The sequence below is a fragment of the Lepidochelys kempii genome, chromosome 14 (assembly GCF_965140285.1).
Source record: "Lepidochelys kempii isolate rLepKem1 chromosome 14, rLepKem1.hap1, whole genome shotgun sequence".
NCBI classification, from domain to species: Eukaryota; Metazoa; Chordata; order Testudines; family Cheloniidae; genus Lepidochelys; species Lepidochelys kempii.
The window spans coordinates 37,840,468-37,856,641 of record NC_136393.1 but is presented as its reverse complement, the minus strand read 5'-3'; the positions used below and the strand labels follow the sequence as shown (position 1 = coordinate 37,856,641).

At 54.3% G+C, this 16,174-nt stretch overlaps 2 protein-coding genes across 6 annotated transcripts in view; both read right to left on the bottom strand.

The window, feature by feature from the left end:
* Positions 1-1,779, bottom strand: part of LOC140898396 (uncharacterized) — a 305,360-nt gene extending 303,581 nt beyond the window's left edge. The window contains exon 1 of the mRNA XM_078848855.1: positions 1,605-1,779. The gene's annotated coding sequence lies outside the window, so the exon portion shown is untranslated. The remainder of the gene's footprint in view (positions 1-1,604) is intronic.
* Positions 1,780-4,859: 3,080 nt separating this feature from the next.
* On the bottom strand, positions 4,860-14,100 carry LOC140898394 (uncharacterized). 5 transcript variants are annotated; one of them, XR_013634677.1, is made up of 6 exons: positions 14,018-14,100; positions 11,666-11,753; positions 11,014-11,140; positions 9,948-10,061; positions 6,999-9,579; positions 4,860-5,196 (listed from the first exon to the last, which is right to left on the bottom strand). XR_013634677.1 is itself a non-coding variant. In XM_073312187.2 (6 exons), exons 2-6 carry the CDS (start codon positions 11,687-11,689, stop codon positions 5,180-5,182), a joined length of 2,298 nt encoding a protein of 765 aa, XP_073168288.1. In that variant the 5' UTR covers positions 11,690-11,753; positions 14,018-14,100; the 3' UTR covers positions 4,860-5,179. The 5 variants fall into 5 exon arrangements, 2 of the variants coding, with proteins under 2 accessions (XP_073168288.1, XP_078704972.1); XR_013634679.1 differs by having other exon boundaries at positions 7,187-9,579; XR_013634678.1 differs by having other exon boundaries at positions 7,219-9,579.
* Between the last annotated feature and the right edge of the window lie 2,074 nt (positions 14,101-16,174).

Genomic DNA, 16,174 nt, shown 5'->3' with positions numbered 1-16,174 from the left:
GAGCCTGCACCCAGACCTCCTCCCCCCACCCAAACTCCCTCCCAGAGTCTTAGGCAGGTGGGAAGGTGGGCAGGCTCTGGGCACCGTCAAAATTTCTACAAACCTGCCGCCCCCAGCTGCTGCCTTTCTGGGTCCAGCTGCTTGTGTCTGAACAAGCCTTCAGGTGCCTGACCGACCCTGGGTGCTTTCTTAAAGAGAGTGCGATGAGACGAGACCGGCATCAGGAGCTCCTGCTCTCCTGCCCTCTCCTTACACAGCCCAGGCAGGGAACGTGACCTGCATGCAGGGAGCCCCAACCTCCCTCCCCCTGCTCACAGCCCCCTAGGGGGGCGCGGGGCAAAGGAGCATCAGTGCAGTGGGGGAGCGAGCAGCAATGCCAGCTGCTCCATCCCTGCATCCAGGTCAGTTTCCCCATGTGGGTGCAGGAAGGGGATGCAGAGCTTAGGGGCACAGGAGGGGGGTAGGAGTTGGGGTGAAGGGGGCACAATGTAGAGGTTAGCGTGCAGGAGGGGGCAGGGGTTAGGGACAAAGGGGGCTCAGTGCAGGGGGTGGGGTGAAGGGAGGCCTCGGGAAGAGGTGGGACGGGGCGGGGCCTCAACGAAAATTGCGGGGGCAGGGGCGGGACAAAGGTGTTCAGTTCTCTGGACTTAGCAAGCTGGCAACCCCAGTGCCCCTAGCATCCCCCGGCCCATCTGCCGGCCCCCCAGGGCAGGCGGACAGTCTGGGACTCCCCACTGCAGACGGGGCAGCTCTTGTTATGGCCTGGATCTAGCTTCTGGCTGGCCAGGGGGCAGGGAAGAGGAGGAGCAGGGGGCGGGGGCTCTAGGCCATGGGGGGGGGTCCCACCTCAATCCCACCCACGGGGAACAGGCTGGCGCTGCCCCGGAGCCTCGGGCAGGCGCAGAGCCCTGGCCCAGGGAATCCGGGACAAATGGTGTCCGGGAGTCCTTCAGCCCAGGACCGGGACTTGAACTCTGCACTTCAGGACTGTCCTGCCCAGTTCGGGAGGGACGGTCACCCTGCCCATCCCCCACTGCTGGTTTGACCATTTGTAGGGGAACAAATCCCCGCTGGGCAGGGCAGCCCCCTCACCCTCCCTTACCCCACGGGGCAGGGGAGCTGCTTTGCAGCTCCCCACCCCTCCGCCGTCTCCCTGCCCCCAGGCCCTCCCTTCACCGGGCAGCTCTTTACACAGCCTCCCCTCCCCACACACCCCCCTTTCCCTCCCAGAGCCCCCCCACACACACACACACACACGTCTTCCCTCCATTCCAGCCTCGCTCCCGTCAGCCCCATAATCCCCGCTCTGTCCCCCGATCACCCTGCATCGCCCCAGCCCCCCTTCAGTGCAGCCACCGCCCCTGCCCCCGCCGCATCCTGCTCCCGCATCGCCCTCCTGCCCCCCCGTTATCCGCACCCCCCGCCATTTTCAGCCCCTTCTCGGCTCCCCCCCTCTGAACCCAGGTGTCACTGTCCCAGCCCCAGCCCGGCCCGGCTGTCCCGCCCCGCACACGCCGGGGGCTGCGGCAGCTTTCCCGGGCCCGGGGCAGGGAATCGCAGCCGGCTCCGCGGGGAGCAGCCCGGGGGGGGCGGGTCTCTCTTACCTTCCCTCCGAGCGGGGCCGGGCCGGGAAGGGACCCTGGCCGGGCTGGGGGCTCTGCCCTGGGAGAGGCTCCCGGGGAGCAGCGGGCAGGGCCCGGCTGGAGGTTCCCCTCTCCCGGCTGCAGCCCGGGCTCCCGGCACCAGGTCAGGGCTTTTGGACGCACAATCACCGCAGCGGCTGCGATTCACTTCTTGCTACCTGGACTGACCCCAGCGATCCTCCCACCTAGGTGCTCCTGGGTCCTAGCGATAAACCCACCGCGCTGCAGCCCCCCTGCCCCAGACCCTGCCCCCTGGGGCCCCACCTCCCTTGGGCACGGGCAGCTTCTCTCAGCCCTATGTAGGTGTCCTGCCGAGAAGCCGCAGGGTCACTGGGGGCACAGAAAAGAGACCTGCAGATCCCGGGGAGGGGGAAGAAGGGGGGTTTCTAGAGAGATGGGGTTGTTCCAGAGAATCCGGGGTGATGGGGAGTCAGGGATGCACAGGTAACAGACTGGCACAGTGAGCAGTTGGTCAGAGCTGGTCTCTTGTCTCCACACCAGGCTCACTGGCTACCAGCCCTGGGCTGGAGCTACCAGCTCTGCTCCCCTCGCTCGGGTCATGGAGCTGTCTGTGTTTTGTCTCTGGGTTCTTCCTGGGGATCCCCTCTACCCCTCTCCCAGCTGGCTCCCCCATGTGGGCATAGACTCCAGCTCCCCGTCAGACACCTAGATGTCAACAGTAAAGCTCCTGTTGCTCTGGGTCAGGGACTAGTGCTTTGCCCATTCAGGATTGTCCCCTATTTCCCCCTCATCGTTTTCAATTGTCACCAAAATCATCCGCCTTCTCCTGATGGCCGCCCAGACAATCCCCTGAAATGCTGGAATTGACCAGATGCAGCCATCGAAACAGACCAGTGCCACGGAGTTAAGTGCAGGGCCTCACTTTGCAAGGCCAAAAACAGATCAAGATATTAGATAGCACTCTTAGGTTATAGAGTAGCAGCCATGTTAGTCTGTATTCTCAAAAAGAAAAGGAGGACTTGTGACACCTTAGAGACTAACCAATTTATTTGAGCATAAGCTTTCGTGAGCTACAGCTCACTTCATCACTCTTAGGTTATGGCTACTGATGCAGCTGCACCACTGTAAGCTCTCTAGTGTAGAGGTTCGCACTACAATTTTTTGGTAGCCTCAGAGCACTTTGAGTAACAGTTAATGTGATAGATGCCAAAATGTGCCAGCAATGCCCCTCTGCCATGTACATTGGCCAGATCGGACAGTCTCTACGCAAAGGAATAAATGGACACAAATCTGACATCAGGAATCATAACATTCAAAAACCAGTAGGAGAACACTTCAGTCTCTCTGGTCACTCAATAACAGACCTAAAAGTGGCAATTCTTCAACAAAAAAAACTCCAAAATCAGACTCCAACGTGAAGCTGCAGAACTGGAATGAATTTGCAAACTGGATACCATCAGGTTAGGCCTGAATAGAGACGGGGAGTGGTTGGGTCATTACAAAACCTAAACTTAACTTCACCAATACTAACTTCTCCTGACTGTTGCTCACACCTTCTTGTCAACTGTCTGTAACGGCCCACTTTCTTACCACTTCAAAAGTTATTTTTCCTCTCTTGGTATCCTGCTGTTAACTGATTTATGTCATTAGCCTGACCTCACACTTGTAAAGCAACCCCCCATCCTTTCATATATTTATACCTGCTCCTGTATTTTCACTCCATGCATCCGATTAAGTGGGTTCTAGCCCACGAAAGCTTATGCCGAAATAAATTTTAGTCTCTAAGGTGCCACAAGGACCCCTCGTTGTTTTTGCTGATACAGACTAACACGGCTGTTACTCTGAAACCTGTCACAAATAAGGTGCTTTGCATGTTCTTGTCTTTTGTTAATTGCTGTTTCTTTTGCTTTTTTAGTTGCTTTTTATTTAAAAGATTTGCTAGCTAGTAAGTCTGCTTCTGTGAAAAGTGAGGTTCGTACTTTTTGTTAATATCACGTTTCATAGCAGCAGACTTGCTAGCGAGTTGGGAGGCAGCGAAAAGTGATTAACAAACATACAAATACCACTTTGCACAGCAGACTTACACAGACCCAGCAAACCGGGGACAAATTAAGCCCTGGATGGGAAGTGGGTAGGGCAGCAGCAGGGGCCAGCGGCGATGGGGGTAGTGGTGAAACCAGGGTCCAAAGCCCTGCAGCAGAGGGCGAGAGCCTGCTGCCATACGGCTGGAGCCTGGGGCTGGAGGTGGCAGCGGGGGCCAGGAGCAATGGGTGGGCAGGGTAGGATTGAGCCAGGGGCTGGAGCCCAAAGCCCCATGGCTGGAGCCTGTCACCTGCCATCCCAGGGCTGAAGCCGGAAACCCGAACCCCACCGCCCCCAACAAGATGGGAACTCACACTGGCTGCCTGCTCCTCCAGCATTTGAGGCTCTAGAAAGAGGCAGGGGCTGAACCCCTGCTGGCGGCCCTGCAGGAGAAGGCAGCTGCTTTGTGCCCCCCCAGTCATGGCCCAGGAGGCTGTGGCAGCAAGGAAAGCCCCTGGTGGCCAAATCTGAGAAATGCTGCTCTAGTGTATCTGCTCGGCAGCATCTATGTCAGTGGGAGCTCAAAAAAAAAAAAAAAAAGCCTCCCCCAGCCCCCTGCAAGCTCTGGTCTGAGCCTAGGCAGAAGGTATACTAGGCCAGGGGAGGCCTGAGCTGTGGTGGTCCTACCTGTGCTCTGCCTCTTCTCCTCCCCTGAGACCCCCACCAGGCATGCAGCCTGGTGAGTCCCTCCTCCACTCCACCTCCCCTTGCCGGAGGTTCCCACCACTCACTGTGTTCCTCCTCAGGACGGCCTGGGCAGGCAGCTCGGGATGGCTTGGGCTGGTCTTAAAAATTGGAAATTCCAGGAGATGACACACTCTATATGATTTTATAAAAATATGCTAATGAGTGTGAATATAACTATTCCCCACAGGTCTGGTTTTCTTTGATCATGTTCTGTTCCTCTCCTCAGGACTTAATCCAATTTGTCCTCAACTTTCCTAAAGTGTAGTGCCCAGTACTGGACACAGGACTCCAGCTGAGGCCTCTCCGGGGCCGAGCAGAGCGGGACAACAACCTCCCGCAACTTACCTACAATAGAATGATACCAGACTTTTCCCCAGCTGCGTCAATGGGTGACAGGCACACAGTGTCCGAGTGAGTCCATTAAAGACCATTCTCCCTCCCACCCCCACCCCATTATTCAAGACAAGGGACACTGGGAGTTTGAGAAACTAAATTCGACTTTATTCTTTGCAAACCAAGAAATAAAAGCTCAATTTCCCTCCACCCCCCACATGCAAGGCCCAGCCGGGCACGGTGCATTTCAGCCCTAGCTCAGTACATTGCTGCTCCAGCCACGCACGCACCCCAGGGAAAGAGGAACAAGTTAAAGCTGATAGAAAAGCACTAACAATCCACGAGAGAGGCATTTGCCTAGCCTCCTCCTCTCAGGAATGGGGAAGACGCCGACCCCTCTCCACATCAATCCTCTTGGGGCTTCATTTGTAGTCCTCATTGTTTTGCTGACAGGTACTGGTCATTTTCATTGTTCAAAGAAGAAGCAAATCTGATGTCAAAGGAAAATCAGTAAGGACTATTTTGGCAAATTATCATTAGTCTTTTGAAGTCCCCAAGAAAACTGAGCTATATCCCGTCAAACTAATTTAATATCAAAATACATGACAGAACAGCCTTCACCAAAAAGAGAAAAACCCACGCTCCAGGGTGAGCTACAAATCACTTTCCCATTCATGAAGTGAAATCCCAGGGAATTTTAAGACTCAAAATCTTGGGAACAAATTTGCCCATTTCCTTCTGAACAGGCAAAAGCTGATTTACTCAGCACGGCCACATTATTTGCCTGGGTTATTGACAAAGATTGAGCATCATCATCATAAAAGAAAGAGGAAAAAAGACAAACCTAACCAAAAACGTCCTGTGTACAAATGATCTGGATTAGGCTGAAAAAACTCCAGATGCCACTTTACCAATAGCTGGAGGCTGGGCTTGAAGCTCAAACTGTGCTTTGGGGTTCATTTGAATTCCCCCTTCAGGAATGTGACATTTTCTTCTCCAGCACCCAGGGGCCTGACTGAGGATCAAAGAAATCAAAGCCTGATTCCTAAGCATGGTGGGAAAAGGACACTGTGGTAAATGACACACATGAAGGTGGAGGGGTAGAATGGGAAAAGGGTAAGCTCTCCATGACTTGGACAGAGGTTGCTCTGTGAGAGAAGACGTGTGAGGTTGATGGGGGAGGAAGGGAATCCCCCGGACCCACCCCATCCCCCTCAAATAACACAGAAGTTAAAACACCACATTATTTTACTATCCCTGCTCCCGCTTTTTTAGAATCTATTGAATGCTGGTGTATAAGGGAGAAACAGCACAAAAAAGTAAATGCTTTTCAGCAGAACCTGGAGCAGCGTGAGGATGTCTGGGAATGAGACAATCTCACTGCAAAGGGGGTACTTTTAGTGACTCAAACAATCACTTTGCTAATGGGGGATTGGAATAAACTGCTCAGGGTCAATCTAGACTAGAAAAAGGGGAGGAGGAACAAAGGAGACGCACTACCTAATCCCAACCACTTTTCCTGCCCTAGACAGACACTCGGAGGCTGATATCATCCCTCCCTATTTATTCCCCCTCTGGAAGGCACAGATTTCTCTAAGGTCATCGCGCAAGCTGCTGGCAGAGTTGGGAAAAGAGCTTAGGTCTGCTGAGTCCCAGGCCAGTGCTCTATCCACTAAGCAACGCTGCTTCCCTCTCAGAGGCTGATGCTGCTGTAGCAGAGGTGGCAAATCCAGACTTCCAACAAAAGAGCCTGTGGGAATGAGTTTCTCCTAATGGTGCTGTCTGAATGCAGAGGGGGCAGGGAAACGGGGCAGAGGGGGAGAGTGAGGAGAGGCAGCACCTCCCTACCCCTGTGCTCTCCCATCCCCTGGTCCCTTAACGGTTGATCCCCCAGAGTCCAGCGGCCTGGGGGATTCGGAGAGGGGAGGTGTTACCAGCCCCCATGGACACCCCCCCTGCAGAGAAGAGCTCCAGGTAAGTGGGGGAGCCCAGCCCAGGGGCTGGTGGAAGTTGCGGGGTGGACACAGGTATCTAGAGTGAAGGTGGGGCCTGGCTCAAGTGTCCTTCTCCTCATCTCCATGGCAGGGGGATCCCGGCTGGGAAGGGAACAGAGAGGGGCATGGGCGGCGGGTATAGTAGGCTGGGGGAAACCACGCCTCCTGAAACACTTTAGCTTGGCCCTGCCCACACTCCACCAGGCCCCCTCTGGCCTGCTGGAGCAGAAGGGATAGGGCCTCAGGCAGAGGGTGAGGGGCCAGGGGCTAGCCTCCCCCCAAGGGCACGTTCACCCACCATCCATGGAGACGGGGAACTTCAGCCAGGCAGAGGGAGCATCTGGAGGAGTTTCTCTCTCTCCCTTCCCCCACCTGTGGCCCATCAGCTCAGCAGCCAGGGCTGCAGCAGGGAGGAGGGACTGATGGGGGCTTCTCCACGTCTGCCTGGGGTTTGCTTAGACCAGGCAGACCCAGAGGGTCACTGACCAGCTGATGTTTGGCTGCTGTTGGATCCTCACCCCAGCAATGGGCAGCTGGATCCTTGGGAGCCAAATGCCCCTGATGTGTGGGAACGAGGAAATGGGTTTGTCACCATGGTCAGCCCCAGTCAGGGCCATGAGATAATTTCCTGACTGTGTGGAGGCATCTCTGATGTCCAACATGATGTTAGCTCCACTTGGAGCATTTTCCACACTGAGAACATCTCAGAGGTTTCTTCCCTGTGTGGATTTGTGGATGCCTGATACTCCAGGAGCACCAAATGAACCTTCCCCCACATTCAAGGTCTCTGTTGTGTGGGTCACTGAAGTATGAAGTCAAATTGAATCTTTTCCTGCAGCCAAGCTATTCCTAGGGTCTCTCACCCTTGTGGCTTCTCTGATGTTTGGTCAGCTCTGACCTCTTACTGAAGCTTTTTCCACAGTCAAAGCATTTAGAAGGTGTCGCTCCTGTGTGGATTCTCCTGTGTTTAGTAAGGTATGAGCGCTGACTGAAAGTTTTCCCACAGTCCAAGCATTTATGGGATCTCTCTCCTGTGTGGGTTTTCTGATGCATATTAAGGCCTGATTTGAAACTGAAACTTTTCCCACACTCAGGGCATTTGTAGGGTCTCTCTCCTGTGTGCGTTCTCCCATGTTGAGTAAGATGTGAGCGCTGACTGAAAGTTTTCCCACACTCAAGGCATTTATAGGGTTTTTCTCCCGTGTGGATTCTCCTATGTTTAGTAAGGGCTGAACTTGCAATAAAACCTTTCCCACAGTCGAGGCATTTATAGGGTCTTTCTCCCGTGTGGATTCGTCCATGTTTAATAAGTGATGAACTTTGCATAAATCTTTTCCCACACTCAAGGCATCCATAGGTTCTCTCTCTTGTGTGGGTTCTCTGATGTCTAGTAAGCTTTGAGCTCTCACTAAAACTTTTCCCACATTCAAGGCATTTAAAGGGTCTCTCTCCTGTGTGCACTCTCTGGTGTAGAATAAGTTGTGACTTCTGAATGAAGCTTTTCCCACAGTCCAAGCATTTATGGGGTCTCTCTCCTGTGTGGATTGCCTGATGTCTAGTAAGGTTTGTTTTGTCAACTAAACTTTTCCCACAATCGAGGCATTTATAAGGTTTGTCACCTCTGTGTGTTCTCTGATGCTTAATAAGGTGTGAGCGACGAATGAAATCTTTCCCACACTCAAGGCATTTACATGGTCTTTCTCCTGTGTGGATTCTCTTATGTTTATTAAGGGATGAACTTTCCATAAAACTTTTCCCACACTCAAGGCATTTATAGGGTCTTTCTCCTGTGTGGATTCTCCTATGTTTAATAAGGGATGAACGTTCCATGAATCTTTTCCCACACTCAAGGCATTTATAAGGTCTCTCTCCTTTGTGGATTCTCCTGTGTTGAATAAGAGATGAACTTTGAATAAAACTTTTCCCACACTCAAGGCATTTATAAGGTCTCTCTCCTGTGTGGGTTCGTTGATGTGTAATAAGCTGTGATTTCTGAATAAAACTTTTCCCACATTCAAGGCATATAAAGGGTCTCTCTCCTGTGTGCACTCTCTGGTGTACAATAAATTGTGACTTCTGAATGAAGCTTTTCCCACAGTCCAAGCATTTATGGGGTCTCTCTCCTGTGTGAATTGCCTGATGTCGAGTAAGTTTTGTTCTGTCAACAAAATTTTTCCCACAGTTGAGGCATTTATATGGTTTGTCGCCTGTGTGGACTCTCTGATGCTTAATAAGGTGTGAACGGCGAATGAAATTTTTCCCACACTCAAGGCATTTATAAGGTCTCTCTCCGGTGTGGATTCTCCTATGTTTAATAAGGTCTGAGCTCTGAGCGAAAGTTTTCCCACAGTCCATGCATTTATAGGGTTTCTCCCCCGTGTGGGTCCTCTCATGTCTAATAAGGGCCGATAACACACTGAAAACTTTTGCACACTCAAGGCATTTATAGGGTTTCTCTCCCGTGTGCAGTCTCTGCTGTATAATGAGAAATGACTTCTCACTGAAGCTTTTCCCACAGTCCAAGCACTCATAGGACTTCTCTCCTGTGAGGGTTCTCCAATGTGTAATAAGGTTTCCACTGAAACGGAATCTTTTCCCACAGTCAAGGCATTTGTAGGGTCTCTCTTCATTGTGACTTGTCTGCTGGACTGTGGTTTCCTTGGGATCTTTGCATCCTCCACCATGTTGAATGGATTCATCCAGTTTGTTTCCTAGCTGCATCTCTGATCTATGTCGATCTCCCCAGGCTTCTCCCTGTTCCAAGTACTTGGAGAAATTCCCTTCAGCTTTTCTCAAAAATGTCTCCTGCGGTTCCACTTTCCCAGGACCTTCCTGCTGCTGAGTCTCCTCCTTGTTCTCACTCACTGTCCTCTCACCTGCTGGGAGAGAGAGAATCCAGACAGGAGTCACTGAATGTGCCGGGGAGAAGGGACCGAAAGGGGAATAGCAAAGAGGGAAAACACAACACAGTGACTGCTGGGGAGATGGAGACATTGGATTCTGCCTCCACATCCCACCCAAACATTTCCAGGGAAGTAAAGTCAGGGAGGAAATTCCCGACAGCTAACAGGATGGGTGGGAAGCCGTGACTGATATCTGCCTTGATGCTACAACACCTGCTGACTGCAGCCCTGACTTGGGTGAGATGGGGCAGAACTGAGGGCTCTCGCTCACGGCACGTTTTGGGAGGTCCAGCTTTTTTCTTTACTCACCAAATGTTTCTGTCTCAGTTTCCCTGACTCCTCACCTGTGTGGGTGCCTCTCGGGCTCTCCCTTTTCTCATCGGCCTGGAGATCTGGGACCCACGGCTCTTCCCCTCGTTCCAGCTGGGTGATCAGGTCAGGTTTGGGAACGGGAAATCCTGCTCAGGGGGTGAAAATAAGAATGGCCATACTTGGTCAGACCAAAGATCCATCTAGCCCAGTATCCTGTCTGCCGACAGTGGCCAATGCCAGGGGCCCCCAGAGGGAATGAACAGAACAGGCAATCACCAAGTGATCCATCCCCTGTCACTCATTCCCAGCTTCTGGCAAACAGAGGCTAGGGACACCATCCCTGCCCATCCTGGCTAATAGCCATTGATGGACCTGTCCTCCATAAACTTATCTAGTTCTTTTTTGAACCCTGTTATAGTCTTGGGCTTCACAACATCCTCTGGCAAAGAGTTCCACAGGTTGACTGTGCGTTGTGTGAAGAAACGCTTCATTTTGTTTGTTTTAAACCTGCTGCCTATTAATTGCATTTGGTAAATCAGGCAAGGTCAGGGAGCATGGAGTCTTGGTAGAGTATTTGTCACAAGGAACATTCCCTGAGTTTAACCTGACCCTACATGGGACTGTGGTAACTCAGACCCTTGGGAGCAGACGACATCGGGGGAGGGGGCGGGGGTGTTGTCACGCCCTCACTAGGAGTTCTCAGGGTAGATGTGCTCTGGGGGACTTGCTGGCACACACAGCTCGGGTATTGAACTCTTATCTATTTCCTAAGCTGCAGAACCTAGAGCCCTCCCCATGGATGGAGCTGGTCCCAGGAAGGAAGGTGAACGGTGTGGGAAAGAGAAATAATATAGGCAGAACAATACCCTGCTTCTGGCCTCTTGAAAGTGGGAGAGATGGGGATGAATTAGTATGTTCATTAGGTTTCTGACTCCCTTGATCCCTTGAGCAGGGTGTGGTGATGAAAGTATCTCTCACACTGGAGCTGTGGACCTCGCGACCCTCCCCACCAATCCAAGGAACCAGAGAAGAATCTGACCAGAGTTAGACACGCAGACCCCACAGCTTCTAATAGCTAGGAACACAGGAATCCCTTACCCAGCGAGGTCACCGTCTCATAGATCTCCTGCATGACGTCCCTGTAGAGGGCTCTCTGAGCGGGGTCCAGCAGAGCCCCCTGCCCCTCGGTGAAATACACAGCCACCTCCTCGAAGGTCACTGGCATCTGAAACATCAGTTCCTGCATTCAGCACCTGCTGCCCCAGTCGCAATCCCACTAGTCAGGGGAAGGAGGCCCAGAGAAGCAGAATCCCACCCCCACCCTGCTCAGAGCAGCCAGGAGGCGTTAAGGCATGGGGAGAAGGTGAGAGCTCCTTGTCCCCCCAGCACACGGAGCGGGGCAGGGTCTTCTCATTTCCCACTCGCCTGCCAGCCACAGGCTGATACGGGAAGCAGAGCTCTGAGCCGGGGACAGGGACAGGAATCCCGACAGCTTCCCTTCGTATTTCACAGCAGCCTCTGGCCAGTGGGGTCAGGCTCCAGCACTGGGAGTCTGGTCACTTTTCCCAGCCCTGCCCAGGGGGCTGTTTCCTGTTTCAGAAATGGAGGGAATGTTCTCCCCTCCCCCCACCCGCCAATGGGCCTGTTCAGAAAATCAGATCCCAGGCTGATCATGTCCCAGCAGGTTTATCACAGCCTGCCCCTCCCCCTGTACAGCAAATCCCCCTGCAGCTCCCTGAAAATCCCCTACCTGAGCTGGCTCCATCACAGCCATTTCCCTTCCCTGTCCCCTGGAAGATGGGAGGATCTGGAGCGAAACGTGGACGTGATTCCTCAGCCTGTCAGGGCGAGAGGGGCGACGGGGGAGGTTTCAGAAGGGGCTTGAGTCCATTTCACACCCCGATTCCCCCCAGGCTCCATCCCTGCAGACAGACACTCTGGGCTCTGCCACGCTGGGAAAACCCTCAGTCACTTTATTACAACACAGACCTTGCCCCTCCCACCAGCACTGAACCCCCGGGGACACTTTTAAACCCCCCCAGGGACAGAGTCTCTGAGACAAATGCTAGAAAAGAGCAGAATCAAAGGAACCACTTTGGGGGATTTCCCCCATATCGGCCCGAAGGGCAGCGGGTCCCCCCAGCAGCGCGGGGACTGGGCAGAGGCGGAACCTGGTTTTTCCTCTGTCAGCTCCTCCCCTTGTTCCCAGGAGAGTCAGGCTGCCCAGGGGGATGCAGGGAAGAGATCCGGGCGGGTCTGGGAACCTCCCTCCCCACTTCTTGCTCCTGCTGCCACTTTCGGTCTCACCGTTCCCCTTCCTGTCTCCGTCCCTCCCGCCTCTGCCTGGGAGAACTGGGGACTCTCCCGTTCCCAGGGGCGCTCGCTCTCCAGTGTGAGCCTGGCTGTGTCACTGAGGGCAGCAGCTCTGGGACCCACAGGCACAGGGGGAGCCCCTCCCGCTCCGGTACAAACTCAGCAGCAGGTCCCTGTCCTGCCTGGCCCCAGCCCTTTCCCCCAGGTCTCTCCCCTCACTTGGAGGCTCTGGCTCAGGAGCTGATATGGGCAGAGCCCAGGGCTGCTGCGGGGGCTGGTTCCAGCCATGGTGAAAGTGCTCACCCCAGCTGAGCCCAGAGTGGGGGTTAAGGAAGGCCTCTCCCTGGCACAGACCCCGCTGGGGAGCAGCAGTTTCACACTCTGGGCTCTCAGGTAGAGGAGGCAGCATCTGACCCAGGTAGCTCAATTCAAGGGCTCTGACATCAGGAGCAGAGAGAGACAGGCACCAGCTGCCTCCTCTCCCTGAGCAATAATCGGAGCCCTCTGGTGGCAGCAGCTAATGACTGAGCCTCTCTGTCCTGCCCCTGCAGCCCCCAGGGACTGATCCCAGACAGGCAGAGGCTGATCCCATCGGCCCATCCACACTCCCCGCCTGCCAGAGCCAGCAGTGACTCTGGTCTCACACCAGTGTGGCTGAGATCTGACTCCTGCCCGGAAATCAGGCCAGGGCCCTGGTCAGCCCCAAACACTCAGGAGACAGATCCCAAAATCATGAGTGTGTCTGAAAATAATAAACTGGGAGCAGGGTGTGTGTGGGGGGGCGGGGGGTCTGGATATTTGCCTTGTAGCTTCTGAGCCCTGAGGAGGAAGGCTCCATCTACTCCCAAAGGATCATGGACTATTTGCGGTAAAAGATTTCCCCCCTGACTTCTGCGTGGGGCAGCCCCGCACCCTCTCCTGACCCATGGGATGGGGGAGCTGCCCTTGTATCTCTCCCAGACCCCTGCCCTGTTTGTCTCCCTTCCCCAGCCAGTCTGCTCTTGCTCTCACAGTCTCTCCCCAGCCTCCCCTCCCCACATCCCCCCCTTTCCTTTGCAGTGCCCCCCCACTCAGAGTTTCCTTCTGTTGCAGCCCTGTTCCCATCTGCCCCATAAGTTTCCCCTGATTGCCCTGCAACGCCACATCCTCCCCAGCGCATTCCCAGCCCCCATCCCATCCTGCCCCCTGCATCCCACTCCTGCCCTTCATACATCCCCGTTCCCCCCTCAATCCCCTCTTATCTACACACACAAACCCACCTCCAACCCTCTTTAGAGCCCTTCTGGTGTAGTGCGAGAAACTGCTGTTTCTAGGAATTTGCTACTTGGGGTGCACTCAGTATGCGCAAACAAACTGAGCATGGTCAGTAACATCTGCTGAAGCCACTGCCCTTACTGGGCACAAGATGCTGTGGATTGCTTTTTACAGGGGTTAAAAAGGGGCAAAGGGGGCAAATCGGAGAAGGGTGGCCAGGGTCTGAGCAGGGGGCAAAAACTGACTGGTCAGGGGGGTCAAGAAGCTGGGGGCAGGGTTAGGATAGGGGCTGAGGGGCAAAATCGGGGGTTAAGCCCAGGGGTGAGGCACTGCCAGAGGGTGACAGAGGGCAAAACCCCTGGCTGAAGGGGTAACAGTTACCCCGGTTGGACTGAGACACCTCCTTCCCCTCAGCCCCACAATTCTCCCACTGCAGCCTGATTCCCCCGTGTCGACCCGTCCTCCGCTCCCCCCCCCCCTTGCACTTCTTTAGCCTCCTCCCCCTGCAGTCCCGGGGGGGGCGGGTCTCTCTTACCTTCCCTCCGAGCGGGGCCCCCCGGGGCAGGGGCCGGGCCGGGAAGGGGCCCTGGCCGGGCTGGGGGCTCTGCCCTGGGAGAGGCTCCCGGGGAGCAGCGGGCAGGGCCCGGCTGGAGGTTCCCCTCTCCCGGCTGCAGCCCGGGCTCCGGGCTCCCAGCACCAGCCGCCGGGGCGCGGGGATCTCGCCGGGAGCCAGAGTCCCCGCAGCGGCTGCGAGTCACTTCCTGCGGCCGGGCCTGAGCCCCGCGATCCTCCCCCCAGAGCCGCCCCCCAGCCGCTCCTGGGTCCTAGCGATCAACCCACCGATCTGCAGGCCCCTGCCCCAGATCCTGCCCCCTGGGGACCCCACCAGCCTGGGCGCGGGCAGCTTCTCCCCGCATTAAGGGAGCGTCATGCATAGAAGCAAATGTACCATTGGGCAAACAGACAAGAGACAATCCCAGAGAGCAGGGAGAAGGGGGGGTTTCTACAGAGACTGGGGATTGTTCCAGAGAGTCCCCAATGTCTACATGGACACAGGGATGATGGGGGTCCTGGTCCTGGAGAGGCAGCCCAGAGATAGACCTGTAGACCGCGTTTCTCGGTGACACTGACACTGTGTATGATTTTCTCTGGTAACAGACGGGCACAGGGAGCAGTTGGCCAGAGCTGGTTTCTTGTCTGCACCCCACGCTCACTGGCTACCAGTCCTGGGCCGGAGCTACCGGCTCTGCTCCCTTCACTCCATGGAGCTGTCAGAGCTTTGCCACCAGGTTTCCTGGAGTTATTTGTGGGGCCGGATTAATCCATCCCTGGGCTCTAGGCAAAAGCCCTTCATGTCTTCCCCCCTGCACTAGGGATCCCCTCTGCCCCTCTCCCGGCTGGCTCCCCCCTGAGGACACTGACAGCAGCTACCTGTCGCACACCTGCATATCAGCGGTGAAGCTCTAGCTAATCTGGTTCAGAGGCTGGTGCTCTGCCCACTCAGTTTTGGCCCCATTAACACCCCCCCCATTAACCCCCCCACACCCCAAATAGGACAGGGAACATGGCATGGGGGACAAAATGGAGTGAGCTGTGTTGTGACCTGGTGCATGGGAGGTCACATTGCCACTCGCTCAATTCTGGCCTCATGCAAACCCCCTCCAAAACGGGGTGCAGGCCTTTGGCCCTAGGCATATACTTAGGTTGCCTATGTCTTAATTCAGCCCTAACTGCACTTGATCTGTCCCAGGCTGGAGGCCTGCAGGGGAGTTATTCAGTTGCTGTTATGTCCAGAGGGGTCTGGTCCCTGTTCAAAGAGAGGAGGCTGCACTCGTATAGTGGATGTTTTATCCCAGAAAGGAGTACCTGTTCTTCCCCAGCTCACTGGCTAAAGTGCTCTCCACTCAGTTTGGCCTAGAAGGGGGAAGAGGTGTGACACAGTGGGAATTTTTTGTAATATTTTTGTATGAATAGTGTGCATGCCTCAGTTTCCCCTATATGTAGCACTGTTAACTAGAAAAGGAGTACTTGTGGCACCTTAGAGACTAACCAATTTATTTGAGCATAAGCTTTCGTGAGCTACAGCTCACTTCATCGGATGCATACTGTGGAAAATACAGAAGATGTTTTTATACACACAGACCATGAAAAAATGGGTGTTTATCACTACAAAAGATTTTCTCTCCCCCCACCCCACTCTCCTGCTGGTAATAGCTTATCTAAAGTGATCACTCTCCTTACAATGTGTATGATAATCAAGGTGGGCCATTTCCAGCACAAATCCAGGGTTTAACAAGAATGTCTGAGGAACAATGGGTGGGGAAAGAATAAACAAGGGGAAATAGGTTACTTTTTATAATGAATCTACCATTCCCAGGCTCTATTCAAGCCTAAGTTAATTGTATCCAATTCCAACAAGAGAGTGGTTTGGGGGTGGTGGGGGGGGGGGAAGAAAACTGGATTTGTGCTGGAAATGGACCATTTGATTATCATGCACATTGTAAGGAGAGTGATCACTTTAGATAAGCTATTACCAGCAGGAGAGTGGGGTGGGGGGAGAGAAAACCTTTTGTAGTGATAAACACCCATTTTTTCATGGTCTGTGTGTATAAAAACATCTTCTGTATTTTCCACAGTATGCATCCGATGAAGTGAGCTGTAGCTCACGAAAGCTCATGCTCAAATAAATTGG

What these genes read in the sequence shown, in the direction of transcription:
- LOC140898394 (XM_073312187.2), bottom strand. Translation starts at nt 11,689, where the DNA reads ATGGCTGTGATGGAGCCAGCTCAG. An exon ending in TGAGACGGTGACCTCGCTGG is followed by an intron (nt 10,062 to 11,013) that starts GTAAGGGATTCC and finishes CCCCCTGAGCAG; the next exon opens with GATTTCCCGTTCCCAAACCT. An exon ending in CCCGAGAGGCACCCACACAG is followed by an intron (nt 9,580 to 9,947) that starts GTGAGGAGTCAG and finishes TCTCTCTCCCAG; the next exon opens with CAGGTGAGAGGACAGTGAGT.